Genomic DNA, 17,751 nt, shown 5'->3' with positions numbered 1-17,751 from the left:
ACACAGACGACACAGCCCTAGCAGAAACGCACACAAGCTGTATTTGTGTCAGTGCGATAAGGACGGTGCTGGAGAGAGACTGTGAGGAGACGGGGAGGGGGGTGCGGGGGTGGGTGAGAAGGAGGACGAGGATGAAGAGAGGGAGGAGAAATTGAGGGAGAGGAAAGGAGAGAGGATGAACACGAAGATTTTTAGAGAGAGGCCGATGGGGAGGGAGCAGAGGGTTTGGGATCGAGAAGCGCTCCCCACCGGCTCACTAAAATCATCGCCGGCCCAATTTCACAGGAAGCACTAAACCCGTCCATTATCTCTTGGCTGTTGCTTGTCAGGACCGCAGGCTCATCTACACCCTGACAGATGAGCGGCTGTGTGTGTGTGTGTGCGTGCGGTGTGTTATCCCTCTGCATGGACCGTCTCCCGCATGAACTGCAAATGGGTTTCACAAACACTTATCAGGACTGACTTCCTATCTCTTGCAGAGTGAAAAATAATATTACTCGTGCCAAAAATAGTCCCTTCAACAAGTCTATTGAGATGCGAGGTGTCTCTGCAGCTTCATCTCTATCTTCCTTTGTCTTCAATTTATGTGTCTCCTTAGCAGTATACCTACTGAAACATGGGGGCATAATTGAGTCCCCTCATGTGCAGTAAAGTAAAGTAAACTATTTATGAAGCCTCATCGCTTTCCTCGAAAGGTCAGTTCACCCAAATAACCATAATGCCAAGGCTTTCTGTGAAATTTCTGCCTCCACCACAGCACAATAGAGGTGAAAGGAATTTTGTTTGTGCATTGATTGATTTCAGAAAATCCATAAACCTCTGTGATTCAACCTCACTTTTCATACTGCAACATAATACGGCAGTGTGGTGTAAGTGTATTTTCTACAATCCTATGCCTCCTCGTAAAATGTTTTGTTAGATTCACAACCCATTCAAATCATTGCACCCGATCAGCTTCTTTATTTCTGAAACTTTAAAGGACCAGTGTGTTGGATCTAGTGGCATTTGGCAGTGTAGTTGCAGATTACAACCCCCTTGCTCCACCCTCCCTTTTCAAGTGTGTAGGAGAAACTATGGTGGCAGTGAAACTCACAAAAACATGAAAGGCCCCTTTCTAGAGTGTTGGGTTTTTCCGTTCTGTAAAACATGGCGGGTCAACATGGCAACCTCTGTAGACCCTCTGTAGACAAAAATGGCTCATTACAAGAAAACACAACAATTACACAACCTATATTCAGGTGATCATACACTAATGAAACATAACTATGAATACTATATTCCATCTCTGCCAGTAGATCCTCCTCAATGTTACACTCTGGACCTTTTTAATGTCTTAAAAAAAACATTTGTGTACTAATGTACTTTTGAGCAGTTGTGGCTCAGAGGTAAGTGGGTGGTCCACAAAGCAGAAGGTTGGCGGTTCGATCCACGGCTCCTTTCGCTGCATGTCGAAGTGTCCTTGAGGAAGATACTGAACCCCAAATTGCTCCTGATGCTGCGTATTGATGTTTGAATGTGTTTGAATGCTTAGTGTCTGTATCTTGCATGGCAGCCACTGACACCAGTGTTTGAATGTGTGTGGACAGATGAGTGTGGAATGTAGTATACAGCGCCCTACACAAGTACAGACCATTAACCATTACTTTTACTTTTCAGGGAGGTGAATCTCCCACATGATTTCATCAGTTAATCTTACTCAATCAGACCAGTCCAATGTCATTAACATAGCAGATGTCAATCATAAATAAGAAATAGTGGTTCTTATTTTTGTAACGCATTTTGTCATTGATTAAAATCATGAGAAATGCAAGTCATGCCAGCTGCATGGTTTGAGTGATAGAAATGTCTGCCGGTCCACCACTTTTGTCCGAACATATCTCTACTATTGGATGGATAACCATAACATTCAGGTTTCCCTCAGCATGAGTTGTAATAACTTTGGTGATCCCTGACTTTCCATCTACTGACAATGTCAGGCCAAAATTTCCGTTTGTCCAATACTTTGATTTATGACCAAATACCTGCGAAACTAATGACATTCCAATCGGCCTCAGCTCTGTGTAGTTGTGATTGACAGCATTACTGTAGATTCATGGTCTTATTTTTTATGTCAAAGCCCTTTATGAATTAATTTCTACTAAAGAAATTACCCCTACAAAAGCTGTTCACAGTATGTTCTGTAGAGTAACAGTGACTCTGGAAGAATGAATGACGAGGTGTTGGTGAATATTTTTTCAAATTCCATTCACCTGCCATATTATTGTGGGAACATAAATTAAAGTCCCAGAAAGCTGTGCTTTAGAGTTTAATTATTCCTCTATAACATGAAATATTCATGACTAAATCAAAGTTAAAGACCAACATCTTTTGGTGCAATTTAACAGTAGTAAGTAAGTTTAACTTTAAAAAAGGTAACCTGCTTCAACTGGTGTGTGTGGTTTGATCAGATTGGATTTACAGTAACTAAACTGCTCGCCAACTCAAATTCAAATGTTGCTGTCATGGAAGTAGATTACATCACCTCGTTTTTCCCAAAGGAAGCCTTGCCCTCTTCAAAGCAGCGAACAGATAACTGAGAAAAACAAATTCTCACATGAAATAACCAGAACTGTGTGTTCACTCCATCACTCATGATAAGAAAATGATTGAGAAAGTTTTCAGGGCCTTTAAAAACTATCTGCATGGTAAGTTAACCCCTAGATTCAAGTGAGAAAATATGCTTTTTCATAATTTGGGTAAAGTAACCCTTTAAAACATTAGTCGCTTACACAACATACTCCCAGCCTTCATCCAGTATTCACCCAGCGTACGTCCCCTGCTGACAGACAGGTCTCCATTGATTGGTCGACTCCAGGGACCCGAGAGCAGAACGGCTGCTCCCAGACTGCTCTATCGGGAAATTGACAGCAGAACAATGGCCAGCACAAAATGACGTATCAGCCCAGCAGCCACAGCGATTGAGAGCGCCATTATGGAGGTGGAGGAAGAGGAGGGCAAAGTGTCAGAGCGAGAGAGGTGGAGAAGATGGAGTGTTTCCATAGCTACCTAATTAGACGAGTCACCCCCCCACCTCCATCTGTTCTCCATCATTCTGAATTAAAGTACATCATCCCCGTTCACCCCCTCCGCTGTTTTGGTACGTCATTTGAAAAGCTTCTCCGTCACATAAAAGGATATTGTGTGAAGAAGAAACAAGTTTTTGCTGCTCCAATTACCTTGTTGTAATCTTATCTAAGCTTCTGGCAGCAAGAACTGAAGCTTCTTTGTCCTATTTCCTCCTGCTCCCCCGTGCTCTCTGGCGGAATGCAGGAAGCTGGAGAGGATACCCAACAACTCGTCCTCCATGTTTTTTCGAGGAGGAGAATGTCTTGTTTTATTCCTTGTTTCTGATCTTCCGCCGCCTGTGACTGACCGCACATTTCCACGCCACTGTAATGCCGCAGATTTGCGATGACGACTGCTGTTTGGAGTCTTTATCAGAGAGAGCAGTCTTATCTAGATCTGTACAGTATACAGTGTTGGTATAATTGAGTGAGTTGTGATGTATCTGTGTGTGTGTGTGTGTGTTATCGCTGCGGTAGTGTTCCGGTTTTATAGAATCAGATATCTGCCGTGTTGATGCAGGAATCAGATAGGAAAGGATGTGAGGGAACAACAAGGTGTTTGTTTTGACAGCAACCACAAATTTCATCATAGCTGTGTGTTTGTGTAAGTGTGTGTGTGTTTTCACTCGTTTCCTGTCCTTGACCTCAGCCCGAGGGGTCCCAGACTTGGTGACTAAGCTGTTTTATCAGAGTGTGAGAGGCTGCGTCAGCCCGTGTTGCCCCGCAGGCACAGCTGTACTTCTATCACCGTTGCCGTGTTAAAACCTTGTTTTGCTGTCTTTTTTTTTCTTCTCTCCTCTCCCATCCTTTTATTCATTTTTTATGTAGAATGTGGTCATTTGTGGGTTCCTGGCTGAGTTTTTCTAGCCTCAAAGCTGCGAAACCAGACTAAATCCATTGCGAAACTAACAAGAATAGCAAGGTTCTTCTCAGAATTAGAAAGTTTTCAGCTGACACAGACAATACTTGTGTACTCTTTACTGTATCTTGGTGTTGTTTAAGGAGAAACAGCTCGTTTTGGTTGTGTCGAAGGCCAGGGGATAGGAGCAGAAGCAAAGTGGTGGAGAGATGTTGAACCCTGACAGCAGTCCTTTGAGACTTGCCAAATGAGAATGCGATATACCTGCCTGGTACTCGTGCAAACCCGCTGCTTACGGTGGGTCCACGAGAAAGAGGCAGTAAGCAATGGTGAGAGTTTCTATGGGTAAAAAGAGAGAAAGGTTTTTCCTTTGAGAGCATCCTGTTATTATTCTGCCTCAGGCGCCGAGCAGAGAGAAATGAGTGTTCTGTGTTTATGGGACCTAACACAAAACATCATGTACACACGCTTACGCTTGCGCTCGCACACACACACACACACACACAAACGCTCGGGAAGACAGGCAGTGGCATATCAATGAGATGAAGAAGGTAAAAGAAGAAAATAAACACGTCAAGCAGAATGTGAGGAGGGCCAATCAGTGGCAACTTGTTTCTCAAGGGCAGAAAATGAAGCTGACGCCTCAGATGGTTGCAGTGGAAGTTCAGATTGGATTTCAGTGCGTGTAAATGACTGCATTATGGTCATATAACGCATGAAACAACTGCATGATGTAATTTAGAGGCTAGAAGTGTTCTTTTTTTTTTGCCATGATAGCGCCATGGATGGAAATGTCTCCCTGTCTGTCCATCACTTTGGTCTAGACTGAAATATCTTGACATGATATTTTGTACATACATTCATGGTCCCGAGAAGATGAATCACAATTAACTTATCCCCTGACGTAGCAGATTCACTATCCCCATCATCAGGTGGCTGTAGCCTCCATGGGCCAGATATCACAAACGCCATGAATACGCCATTTCCCACTCATAAACTGGTATTTATATAAGAGGAATGTGCGCATCTCATGTGCACTTCAGACTAGGAGCACACAAAGTTTTAGCTGAGACAGCTGCAGGTGATATTAATAAGGAGATTAAATATAAGGTGAGAGATTTAACCATAGAGTAAAAAGGTTAGGTTTAGGTTATTCGCTAATTATTATTATTTTTGCAGTCTACACAGCGTTCTTTAAATTGTCAATCAAATGCACATTTATAAACTTCAATTTAAATGATTTGAGTGTGATGATTTATTTGAACCTTCTATGAAATGGTCTTTTCATTTCATGTGGTTTCACACTCTGTGTGATTCAGTACAAGCTGAAATGAATCATTCATCATCCTTCTGCCTAATAATGATGATTGAGATATCACCATGATGATGGTTTACAGGTACATGTGATGAATTGATACGGGTGCTATAAATAGCCACAGCCGTGCTTAATGACAGCTGTTTTGGTGCCGTTGGAGAATGTCGCTGATGCTACACAATCGGTGTAAGTGCACTTCTCACTGACAGGTCTAATGAGAGCTGGAGCGGGGCTCCAGAATAGATCTGCAAACAGATGTTTAAGGGCGTTTCTACATCCATGTGATTGAGGTTTATAGAACAGAATCGTGCTTCTTGCGGCTTTATAAATCTGCTGAAAAAGAATGGGTCTGTATATTTTTGTCTTTGTGCATTAACACAGTATTAGTCATGAATCTAAAAAGAGTTTTATGTATCTGGCCCCTGGTCTTGTTACAGAACATTACGAGTTGAAGTGTAGTGCTGAAAGCATAATGTAGTGCAGCTCATTCAGAGTGTCACTCTGAGGAGCAGCAGAAGCACCTCTCGCCTCCAGAGGTGACCTGTTAATTAAACATGTCGGACTGCTCTCAGCAGCTGAAAGGCAGAGGGGGGGGAGTGTACTACACAACAGAAGCTTTTAGGGTTTCCACCACCATTATTAAGGCGTCAGCCGTTACTCCTCCTGTTGCCTGTCTCCAGTGAGGGATGTCCGTCCACTGTGGCAGAAAACAGCGAGGACAGCGGCTCACGGCCAAGTGTCTGTGCATTATTCATGCTGCTTGTAAATTGGCCAGCTGCAGTCTGCTCAAGAGAAATTGCTCTGAGTTTGAAATACACTTCCTCTTCCCACACAGCAGGGCCGCTGCTTGCAAGCTGCAGGTTTCCAATGGCATCGTTCCGCACAAACCACTGTTTCATTTTGTTTCCCCATCATCTATAATTCTACAGCGGTGCTGCTCCAATGCCTTTGTTTTCCTCATGTGCTGTATACTGTATCAGATTGAATTATACAGTATGCACAGTGAGCAGTACCCCACCTGTTCACTCATGTATTTCCAATACATGTGCACAGCATTTTTTTCCTTTTCTTTTTTTTTGTGTGAATCTATAGATGTGCCAGAGGGCGTAATGCAATTGTGAATTATTGGGGACTTAGGTAACTCCTTTATATTGCTGCCAAGCCCAAACATATTTTTGAGCAGAACCCAATAAAGCCACAAGGATTTATGAACTCCGCTTTTTCACTGGTTTGTCATCCATTCTGGGTTTTTTTTTCTAAAGCAATCTTGAGAATGGCACATCTGTAAAGTGATAAGGAGAATGTTGATGATGATTTTTGCATGCAGCCTGGGGAAAAAATGAAAAAACAAATTGATGCCATTATAGTGAATGGAAATTTCTGCTGTGTGAGAGTGACATTCAAACAATAGCTCTGTGTTTTCTTTAACAAAAATCTCCTCCCCTTCTTCCCTCTCTCTCCTTCTCTTCTTCTCATATCTTTAGATAACAAATATGCCCCTGCAGTGAGTCTAAATGGTTTTATATTCATCCTGGGAGGAGCCTACGCTCGAGCCACCACTATCTATGACCCAGACAAAGGCAACATCAAGGCCGGTCCCAACATGAATCACTCTCGGCAGTTCTGCAGGTAAGAGATTATTAATGTAGCAGTGCCACGTGTAATTTAAGCCCGCAATGTGGAATTTTTTCAAAAGCTCAAATTGCAGGTCTGTTTTGTGTGAAGCTTTAAAAAACACTCCATTATTACACAGCCTCAAAAAAATATGTAAAACTCAAGTTTATTAGTAATCTGCCAGTCTTTGTGTCATAAGACGGGTAAACGGTTGCACAGGGAAAATGTATTCAGGCCAGTTAATTAAAACTTGAACAAAGCCAGTTGTGGGCTGACAATGTTTCCAACACGATGCACTGAGGTTGTGAAACTTCTCTCTTGGTAGAGAAATTGCTTTCTAATTTGTGGGCTTGATTTTTTAAAATTGCTTGATCAGTAACGCCGCTGCCTGTCATGCTGAGAGAAACAAAAGAAATCCGTCTCTAGAGACTCTACTTGATTTAATCAACTTTCTTTCAAAGCATTTAAGCGCTCTATTTTATTCTGAGATAAACCTGTGACATATAAGTCATTTGTATTTTTTTTATTTTTTTATTTGCACATAGGTGTAATGTTTGGGTTCTAAAAAAAAAAACCAAGAAAAGGCAGTACCACACCTGTAACTTTCATAGCATTTGTGGACACGTAATTGCTGATAAAGGGAGATAAATGAAAATTAACAACAGTGGGATCACATCCTAATATCCCAGTCAGCTCGAGCCACTGAGGTATGCAGTTTGCTGGATAATGAACCCACTGTTTTCTGGGCCCGAGCCCTTTTTTTTTTTTCCTCTTCCTTTTTCCCTTTTTCCTCAGAAGCTGAGAACGAAGGAAAGCATGCTCGAAATACATTTGGGAAGCAATTACAGACAGTGATCTTATGTGCAGAATGTATAACATAAATCATGTTGTCAGAGTTATTGATAAGCTGCAGCAGCACACGCCAGGCAGCTGTTCTGCTACATTTAACTAAGTCTGACACACGAGAGAGGAAGAGGCGCGGGGAAGGAGGGCGAAACAACAAACACACAGAGCTGCCAAAAGAGAAACACACAAATACTCAGAAACAGCACTATCTACAGTGCATGCTCCTGCGCACAAGATGAGGTCTAGCAGGTCATCGTGCAAGAGAGCTGATATTCTCCCCTTGCTGCGTCCGGCCCTCTGCAGGCCTGCACCTCCCCTCCGTTTATCAGGACGAGCAGCTCCAGGCTTTGCCCTGCGCTCTCTCCATTTTGGATCAGCTGTGCGGCTTTCTCTCTGAGTAGATTTAGGCTTTATGTAATAATCTTTTTCAGTCCCAACTGTGCTGTGAATTTGTGCAATAGGACTGCATGTCGTTCGCTCTCTGTGTGTATGCGTACGTGTGTGTGTTTGAGCGTGCACCTTATGTAAATGCAGATCGTTCCAAACCCCAATAGGAGTACAAAGCCCTAATCAGCTTACAGCCCAAGTTTTAATCCTCTCCGCACACAAACTCCTGTTTCTGTTTCTCATATCAAATGAGCACATTTGTACAGATATTTGCTTTTTCATTAGTTTTCTCTCTAGCCCTCAAGAGGTAATGTAATGTGTGTGGGTTTTTTTTTTTCTTACCTTACAAAGTAACCTTGTTGGGCATGTTGAGAGCATGTGTGAATTATGTCAACCAATCTCAGGCGTGGCCCCGAGCGCGACAATCAGCGTGTTTATGGCGATGTTGTCTTCTGTCTGGCTTTGTTGTCTTATCATGATTAACAATAAGAACAATATCCCTGCTGCGGTGAGTCATAGCTAGCTAGTATCAAAGCCACATTAGCTCACACTTGCTTTCACCCACTTATCTTCCTGACAGTTTCTCTCTCATTACTATTTGGTCCTAACAGTCAGTGCTTTTAATTTGAAGCAGCAGCAGTAGGCAGGTTTTGTATTAGCAGTAACCTAATACAGCTCTGACACGGCTGTGAGCGAGTGGATGGTAAACAGTGAGACTCATATTAGAAGAATACAATTCTAAACAGTAATGCTGGATTAATAACATGCATCGTTTTCCTGTGCATCCTTCATCCTATCCTTCATGGTTGACTCCTCCACTACAGATAAAAAGTACTTTATAGAGACGTAACAATGTAAATACATTAAAAGGGCTACTGCTGAAAACATGCAGAGCATAAATGGTATCAACAGCAGAGTCTGGTTTAATGAAAATCCTATGTGCCCTTCAGTTTCTTGGCTGCAACCAGTAAGTTGTGGAATTTCCACTGGTCAGAGTCAAGACACATAAATGCCTGGAAGTTTAAACAAATTAGACGAGATACATTGCGTTCAATAGTGAGCTGTAGAGGTGCTGATGGGCGGATATTGTTACCATTTCAAAGAGCCAGACTAGCCGACAGATATGAGAGCAAGGTATAAATCTTCACATCTAACTCTTAAAAAGTCTATTCCTTTAAGGTTTCTAACTCTTAAAAAGAAATGAACTGAACAACATTTCTGTGTCTGCCCACGCAGTGCTGTGATCCTGGACGGGAAGATCTACGCCACAGGAGGCATCGTGAGCAGCGAGGGTCCAGCCCTCGGCAACATGGAGACCTTCGACCCTTGCACCAACACTTGGACGCTCCTGCAGTCACTGCCCTGCCCGCTCTTCAGACACGGCTGCGTGGTCATCAAGAAGTACATTCAGAGCGGCTGAGNNGGGGGGGGGGGGGTGGCCGGGACCCGATCACACTGGGTCGACGCCAAACACCAGCTGAGCTCCGGTTGTGGGACGATGTGCGACGGCAGCTTAGGGCCGGGCCAGTCGGTCAGCGACCTCTGGACTTGACGCCAGCATCCATCCACCTTGTTACCTGACCCTCCCTCCTCCCCCCCCAAAAAAGCCCTGTGCAGAATGTACTCATGTTTAACTACTCAGCCATGTCAGGTGACGATGCCTAACCTCCAGTACTGTATGTATCATGGTAGTAGTTCATCCTCCCATCCAACAGGCACAGGGACCCTCTTAGTAAATTAACCCCTTGTTTTTTCGATGAAGTCATCGTTGGTTTTCTGTTGTTGTTTTTTTTCCAGATCTCTGTAAACTCACCACCTTCCTATTTCTTTACTATACTCTGACTCAGTGCAGTGAAAGCCATTTCTGGTTTATGTCCCGTTTTTGAGAATTATGTTTGACAGGTGTAGGTTTCATAGTCCTTTTTTTAGGGAGCAGTTTCTTTTTGGCGTGTTTTTCGGTATAGCGACATCTACAGGGCAGGAGGAAAAGTGAAGGAAAGGAATTCATCGACTGTTTTCCTTTTTATCAGTGGGTTAGACGAGTTTCTTCTCTCTCCACTGTATCAGGAAGTGAACTCCTACTGTGAGTGGATTTATGAGGTAATTTTAAAAACAGATTCTGAACTCTGTGTAACCCGTTTCTATTAATGACTTGCTAAACATCGGAAAAGCTATAAAAAAATCTGGGTCGGGTAGGGTTTAAAAAGAGAAAATCTTTATTTTCTTCTTTGTTCTAGTGCAATTCCAGCTTGATTGAGATATCATCTGGAGGGTGAGTTGCCTGTTTTTCCCCCCTCCCTTTGATTCATACGCTCTTGCTCTCTGGGATAAAGACAGCGCTACATTTAGAGAGAGAGAGAGAATTCCTCCTTCCGCTGATGTCTGATCAGTTCAAGTTGGGACAGTTCCTCCGGATAAAAGCACAATAACCACCCATGACTGTTACCATAGAATCTGTTGATTCATTTTTTTTTTTTGTCTTTCATGGCCCACCTTCTATTTGTTTTATACAATGTGTTTCATTGCAACCCACAAAATGATGTGGGGTTGGAATTCTGTAAATACAGGAAGGAAATATGTATATTTTAAAACCTGAAGGCAATTCTGTATAAATGTTTTTAGAAAAAAAAATTCTAGGTTGGATTCAAAACGGTATGTCTGTAAATCTGTACCCAAAAGGAGAAATTAACAGTTGTTATTATTGAAACCTAATACATATACCAGAACATGAACACGTGTCATGTCTTTTTTTTGTATACTAATGAATCAGGAGTATAATTAGGTGTTGAATAGTGTAGAAGTGCTTTACTCAGTACGGGTAAGTTGCTTTTTCACATCTCAGTACGGACTTCTGATTTTGGCATATAAAAATACAAAGGTGTGATTTTTAAAAACTAAGCAAATAAATGGTTTCACATATAAGCTTTCAAAATAATGTGCTCTGCTCTTCTACAGGTTGTCTGAAAATACATGTGTGGAATTCTCATTTGTCTGAATTTACAGTAAGAAAAATCAACACTTGAAATGTACAGTTTGAACCTTTATTCAAGTATATCACAGCAGTTTATTTGAGAAATACAGTAAATGTTTCATTTCAAATATAACTTACACTAAAGTAACAATTGCGAACAGGTGTGTTAAAATACACAAACAAACAGAATCGACAAAGCTATGGAAAGTCTTGACTAAATAAACTGTGAAAAATAGGGAAGAACAAAGTAATTCAGGATAGAACAAACCCTTTCCTTCTGCATACTGGACTAAGTAGTCTCAACTACCAGACAAAAATTGGTTGTTAGTCCAAACTGGCTACAATTTATAGTAAGAAAGGAATATCACAATGTATGACATTTAACTACCCATATTTTATTTGTGTTTTTAAATTCATAAAAAATAACTCTTTTGGCAGAAAGTGGAGACAAAGTGAAAAACATTAAAAGAAAGTTAGTCTGGTCCTGTTTCACTTCCTGGGATGTACTAAATGGACACTATGTTTCCTTCAAATATCACTTCGGTCCTAATGTAATGTTAGTCTTTTCCAGTATGCCACAGTCTGTAACCACTTTAACGAAGAAAACACCAGAACATTGAAATAAATAAAAAAAAAAAGCTGAAAGGGCATGTTGTCGCGTGTTGAACCTGAGAGACCTGTAAACCCTTTTATTCCCCCGTACACGCCAAATAAACCTGCTACACAAACGCTACGCAATTCAGCAAAATTGTTAAAACGGACGCGCGACGCTTCCCGATTTGTTAAATTTCAAACGTACAAAAAGACAATTTATTGAATATTAGGTGTAAAACGTTTAATAAATAATTAGGATCATGAGATGAGATCTGCAAAAACAATTTGAAAAAAAAAAAGGCAATAGATGTGTAAAGAGGCAGAAATTGCTCTCTATAGCTTCTAACAAGGTATGTGGTGAGAATATGAAAGAGGAGCAGATCTAGGATGATCTCTTCAATGTCAAGGTACAGTAGAAATGAAACTGAAACTAATAGAATAAAATATACGGTCTGTGAAATACCCTTAAAATGTATGCAATCATCATCTGGCTCAAATGCAAACATGCATAACAATCGGAGAGATATAAACAACTCTTGGATTACTGCAGCAGCCGTGGTTGCACTGATCTGGAACCTTTGATGGTACTGTAGATTTTGCAACAGTATTTCGGGGGGAGAAAAATACTGTGTGCTGTACCCAGTAAACAGTTTTCGCATTAAAATAAATTAAGCTGAGGTAGCGTTGGTTTTTCTCTCTGCAGTAGTCCAAGTGCTAACCTGTCATTGCCAGTTTGCATATGGTCTTTGCTTTTGTCACCTAGAATTTGAGAAAAGGCAGAGGTGAGCTGGGGTCAGAGTTGCACCAAGAGGTTTGAGGATTGGACAAGAGTGCTTTGAGAGAAAGAAGGGCCTTCTCCAGTCTACACCTGCTCAAAACATGGCATCTCCCAAACCATGAAAATGCCATGAAAACCTTTATAAAGCTTCAGTAAATACCTTCATTTACTGCAGTCAGAAAACATACACTATGTTGGCCACAGATTAGAATCCAGCTTCCCTTGTCTGGTGTTGAGAAAAAAAACAGAAGGAAATTATTCCACTAAGTCGGTACGCACATTTGAAAGGAGACAAAAAAACTAAAATAAAATCATGTAATGCTTTATACACCTTAGTGACGGGCACTGCCTAGAATGGCCTTGTTCATTATGGATTCACAACCAATGCAAAACAATCTCAACTCAAGCAAAGCATTGTATAAAAAAAAACGTAAAAAATAATTATCAAACACACAACATAATACATAGGTTGTTAGGACCATCTAACAGAACATTTTCATAGTCGAAACAGAATTCCTGTGAACAGGCACCGTTATGTCAGCACCTTTTGAGGGAGTGGGATAACGCTTGGCACGATAAAATCATTTGACTCGCATCATTATGTTTTGCATATGAAAAACTGAAGAAAAGCTGGTGTTGTCAACCTCTTCTTACACCTGCCGTCTGCTCAGGTGGAGACTGACCTCCCCAACAGGTCTGGGTTTAACAGGGTGAGAATACATTTAAATATCGTAACAACGTTTCAAGTGCTTGAGATGTATCTGGCCAGACACCGACACAGCCACAGAAGGTAAGTATTATCTGAAACTCCTTTCATAATTCTCACATTTTTGAAGGTTGTTAATGACTTTTTTTTGGCTGAGGTTGGAGATGTATACCAAAGATGTGTTTTGACCAAATGGTATTGAGATTTTATTTAAATTTTTTTGCTTGAAGGTCACTGTGCCCCTCAGTGGTTAAGACCCACCCCAAATTGGAGCTTGTTTATTTTCACAAGAAGTTAATAAAAAAGAATCCTGCTTAATATATCAGAGTTTCATATGAGGTTTTAAATAAGGCACACACTAGGCAGTGCAAACTCTAGACACGTTCCAAATTGTACTGCTTCCAGTTCCTCAGCTGGGGTGTCGGTAGGAAAATCAACTGGCTGGCACAGCTTGAGCGGGAGGGAAAACATTCAGACTGTTGATGTAGTGAGGAAGGGGGCTCAGCTACCACACAAACTATTCAGGACATGACATTCTGCTAAGACTGTGAATGTCAGAGGTGTTCTATGAGCGAATGTTTCGAATGATGAACAGTGACGGGGGCTAACAGCTTTCCGCACCTGATGGCCGTTGTAATGAAGAGGACATAATCGATTCTAGTCCTGCTGCGCTAACCCTCAACCGGTTTGTATTCCCACTAAAACTTCTTTGTAAACTATTGTTCTGGGTTAGTATCCTTGACGGTGGCTCAGATATTGAATTAATCAAGTAGCTAAAATGGCAGAAAAAAATGAGCCGCATAATAGCGTGGTGACAACTGGCCTATGACGAAGCGTTCCACTCGAGGGCTCAAGATGGGCTCAGCAATGTAGTTCAGTGATTCAGAACATTATCTGTCCTCATCTCCTAGCTCTGCATTCACACTTCTGCTGGTGAGGATCTGGGTGTGTGTGAGTGTGTGTGCGTGCATTTCTGGTGTGTTTGTAGAAATGCATGCATACCCAAGTGTCAGGGTGTGTGTGTGTGTGAGTGTGTTGTGCTCCAGCGAGGAGCAGCCAGGTTGAGATATGACATCACCCGATCTGTTGGTTTTGCTAGTCATCCAAGTTAAGAAGTAATCCCAAGAGCAGCATGGATAAAAGTTAGAATAGCACCCGAGTAGCACCAGGGTTGCCCGTCACCGTTGGTGTGTGTGCGCGTGTGTGACTGACACACCTCCACGAGTTTGGTTGTGTAGAGTGGGTCTGGATCTGGCCAGGTTCCTGAGACGATAGCACCATTGAATGTCTCCGTCCTCAACCTCGTCCTCGTCGTGTTCCCTCCCAGCATGAGGAGGGATTTTTTCTCCGTGTGTTTTTGTGTTGAGGGCTGGATTCAGAAGCTCCTTCACGCTCTCTCTTTCTTTCTCTCTTACTCAGTTTGTGTGTGTCTTTGTGGTCCCAGGCTGTTCAGGATCTACCTGATATGTATTCTTCTCCATCTCACAGGAATGTATCAAAATGCTGAATTCTGTCCTCCAACTCCTGCGCAGCAAACAGAGAGACACACACAGACACATACTGCTTAGTCTCAACCAACACAGAAAACTTGGATGTGTGTATAAAGCATCTGTGCACTACGGTTTCAATATTACTTGGAAATTTCCCACAGCAAACAACAGCTTTCACCATGATAAATGATGTAAAATGAAGCAAAGCTGTGCTCGAATGAGACAGGCAATTTTTCTCAGCATGAAAACAGCAGAATTTGACACTGACTAAATCAGAACAGAGCTGGAGGAAGAGAGATGAATGTTAGCCTGCAATAGACCATGATTAATGCCTCGAAGATGTTACACTGTGTGTGTTCTCTCATCTGAATGGCTGAGTCAGTGCGACAGACGCCGCTACAAGATACCAATTTCAATATCTACAACAAAAGTTCAAAACTATCAACTTAATAGTAAAAGGCAAGGTAAGGTAAACTTTTCCAGGGTGGGGCAGTCATCCTTCGCTAACTTTGCATCTCACACCAACATGACTAAATAGCACAAATAGCTGCGCATAATTATCAACTATTAACAGATACTACAAACTGCCCAGACATAAACATCATTAAAGTTGAAATGATTAGATCTTTTTAAATAAAAAACAAGTCAGTGGTTTCAGGTTCTTAAATGTGAATATCTGCTTTAGTCATTAGAGAAAATACGAGATACGTGGAGCCCCTAAGCTCATCAAATTTGAAATGCTTAGATGATTTAGTGAGATGTCTAGAGAAGTTATTTTCTATATTTCTAATATAGTATTCATTGTTTCCTCCTTTGAAAACCATCACATTAGAAACTCTCCTGAATGTCTGGAATGTTGACCTCAATGCAATGTTCATGCACACTTTTTTGTTTCCTGTAATATGGCATTGAATTCACTAGCTAACCTCTGATGAAAAACACCATTTGCAATCCTCTCATGAACAAAACAAACCAAAACAAAAAAAGGTTTAACAGGTGATTAAGTCCTTTGTAAAATGAATCCAAGGGTCCACGCTGGCCAGCTATTCATTTCACAATCGAGATATAATAAACTATACCCAACATATTTATATTTTTATATTTATACATATTTTCCATTTATTATGAATCTATTTAAAAAGGTTGTAGGGCTGACGCTTTTGTTCCAGTTCCATTTATAACATCAATTAAACACTTGGCACTTCATCATACCCACAACTATCAACACCGGGTCGCACAAGCTGTAAAATCCAATGAAGGTACGAAAAGTGAAGTTAACGTGCAAATGAATAAAAAAGTCACTAATGTAGAAAAACTCCCTGAAAGCTTCAGCTCATCAGGCACAGCCCATGTTTAGACACATCGATGCTTTTAACACCCGTCTGTTTGCCGTGTCTCACTGCGCACCCACACACCAACACGCAAATAGGCTCTATGCCGTCTTGCTGCTTTGCACCTCTGTGATCTCTAGTCTATCTTCCTGGAGGCCTATCACCTTGTTATCCCTTAAACACAGCACACAATATAACAAGCCCCCGCAGCACCTGCCCTCTGCCTCACTAACATAAAGTTAGTGTGTGTGTGTGTGTCTCTCTCTCTCGTGCATGAGCAGAAGTCCACCAGCATAGCGAGAGGTTTAGTTCCTATGCGCTCAATATGTAATGGCAGAATTAGGAGTTTAATTTCCCCGAGGGTCCATCAACACTATGCACAAAAAGAGAAATCCAGCATTGTGTGCTCTACACTGTTAAGATGTCATCAATTTGTGATGTTCTACCCATTTGTGACAAAGGTGTTATAAATTACTTTGGTGTACCTGCCTTCTTTGAACTTGTCTTATCTACTTTCACCGCAGTTACTGATTTCCTCCATTTCCCAGATCAAATTTTCTACAACCCTTGGGAGAACAGGGCTCTCTGCAGTGTGTACGTGTAGGTTAGGTGAGCAAAAACAACAACATTGCAGCAATTTTTTATTTTTTTTTTTACCGCAAAAGAAAAAGTGAGAGACGAAAGAGAACAATTTTGTGTGCTGTGCCTGGATGAAGGTGTTGTTTCACAAGCTACTGACAACAGATTCACAACGATGAAGGCTTGGGGTGCACTGCATTCTGTTCTACAAAGGCTACTGTCAGTGTGAAAAACTGATTTCTCTGCCTGTTTTATGATGGTTTTGTCTTTACGTGACTGTTCCACATTGAGACAAACCCATCTTCATTCTACTGCCTATCTGCATGAGTAAGAACAAGGCACAATCAAAATCCTAGAAATCCAGCGTGTTTTAGGAACAATTCTGCAATCGACACTGCCCCCGATGTTACTACTTTTGATACACAAGTAAGCCAAAAGGTGTATAGTGAAAGATCTGCAGGCTACAATTTTTCCATAACAAACATTTAAATAAGCAGAGAGATAACAGACCTTTATGATGATGAGCTAACTGGAGCAGGGGCATGTACAGCTCTGGTACCAATTTGGGTTAAAGGTCAAAGGCTCTTACAAAGTCTTAAATTGCAGTTTGAGACACGGACAAAATAAAACATTAGGCCTAGGGCAATATGAAAGCCAATTTGTAGATAGGAACATAGTTGGCATGTTATTGTGTGCAGAGCAGAGATGGTCCCCCTGGCTTTAACTGGAAGCAGGGTGCAGTCCACTCCATCTGCTAAAAGGTCAGCTCTTCCGCAAGACTGAGACAAGCCATACCCAGAGGAGGACGAGGAGAGTAAAGGAGACAAATATATGGACATGCTCCATTTCACTCATCTCTGCAACGTAGACACAAACACCATGCGTTGCAACAGTAAGTGGAAATGGCTTCATACAGAGCATCAACCCTGCATACGTGTATGTGCGCATGTTTTTGCTTTCTCTAGGGGGGGAACAAGGATATGACCTGCTGTGGAGTCGAGATGTGTGCTGGAAAACACAGGCAAACAAAACACGTGCCAAACGAGCTGACATTTCTGCTCTGGAAACACCAATTTAGGCTGGCAGTATGAAATGAACCCAGACACGCGCCGCCCTCCCCTCCACCAACAGCCGGCCCCGTCGACAGGCAGCACCACCTGGCTCACTGCTCTCCGCT

The 17,751-nt window shown here is 41.8% G+C and overlaps 2 protein-coding genes across 4 annotated transcripts in view; one reads left to right on the top strand and one right to left on the bottom strand.

Moving 5' to 3' along the window:
• Nucleotides 1-10,857, top strand: part of LOC118340742 (kelch-like protein 29) — a 194,566-nt gene extending 183,709 nt beyond the window's left edge. For both annotated transcript variants that reach the window (XM_035678867.1, XM_035678868.1), the window contains exons 14-15: nt 6,763-6,907; nt 9,362-10,857. In XM_035678867.1, coding sequence (XP_035534760.1) covers nt 6,763-6,907; nt 9,362-9,545 — 329 coding nt within the window. In that variant the 3' untranslated portion in view covers nt 9,546-10,857. The remainder of the gene's footprint in view (nt 1-6,762; nt 6,908-9,361) is intronic.
• Nucleotides 10,858-11,152: 295 nt separating this feature from the next.
• The window catches only part of atad2b (ATPase family AAA domain containing 2B), a 72,554-nt gene continuing 65,955 nt past the window's right edge, over nt 11,153-17,751 (bottom strand). For both annotated transcript variants that reach the window (XM_035678625.1, XM_035678626.1), the window contains one exon: nt 11,153-14,698. In XM_035678625.1, the coding sequence (XP_035534518.1) occupies nt 14,657-14,698 (42 nt within the window). In that variant the 3' untranslated portion in view covers nt 11,153-14,656. The remainder of the gene's footprint in view (nt 14,699-17,751) is intronic.

Source organism: Morone saxatilis, unplaced genomic scaffold (assembly GCF_004916995.1).
Source record: "Morone saxatilis isolate NCDOM2014 unplaced genomic scaffold, NCSU_SB_2.0 Contig7, whole genome shotgun sequence".
Classification (NCBI taxonomy): domain Eukaryota; kingdom Metazoa; phylum Chordata; class Actinopteri; family Moronidae; genus Morone; species Morone saxatilis.
This window is presented reverse-complemented; position numbering and strand designations above follow the sequence as displayed.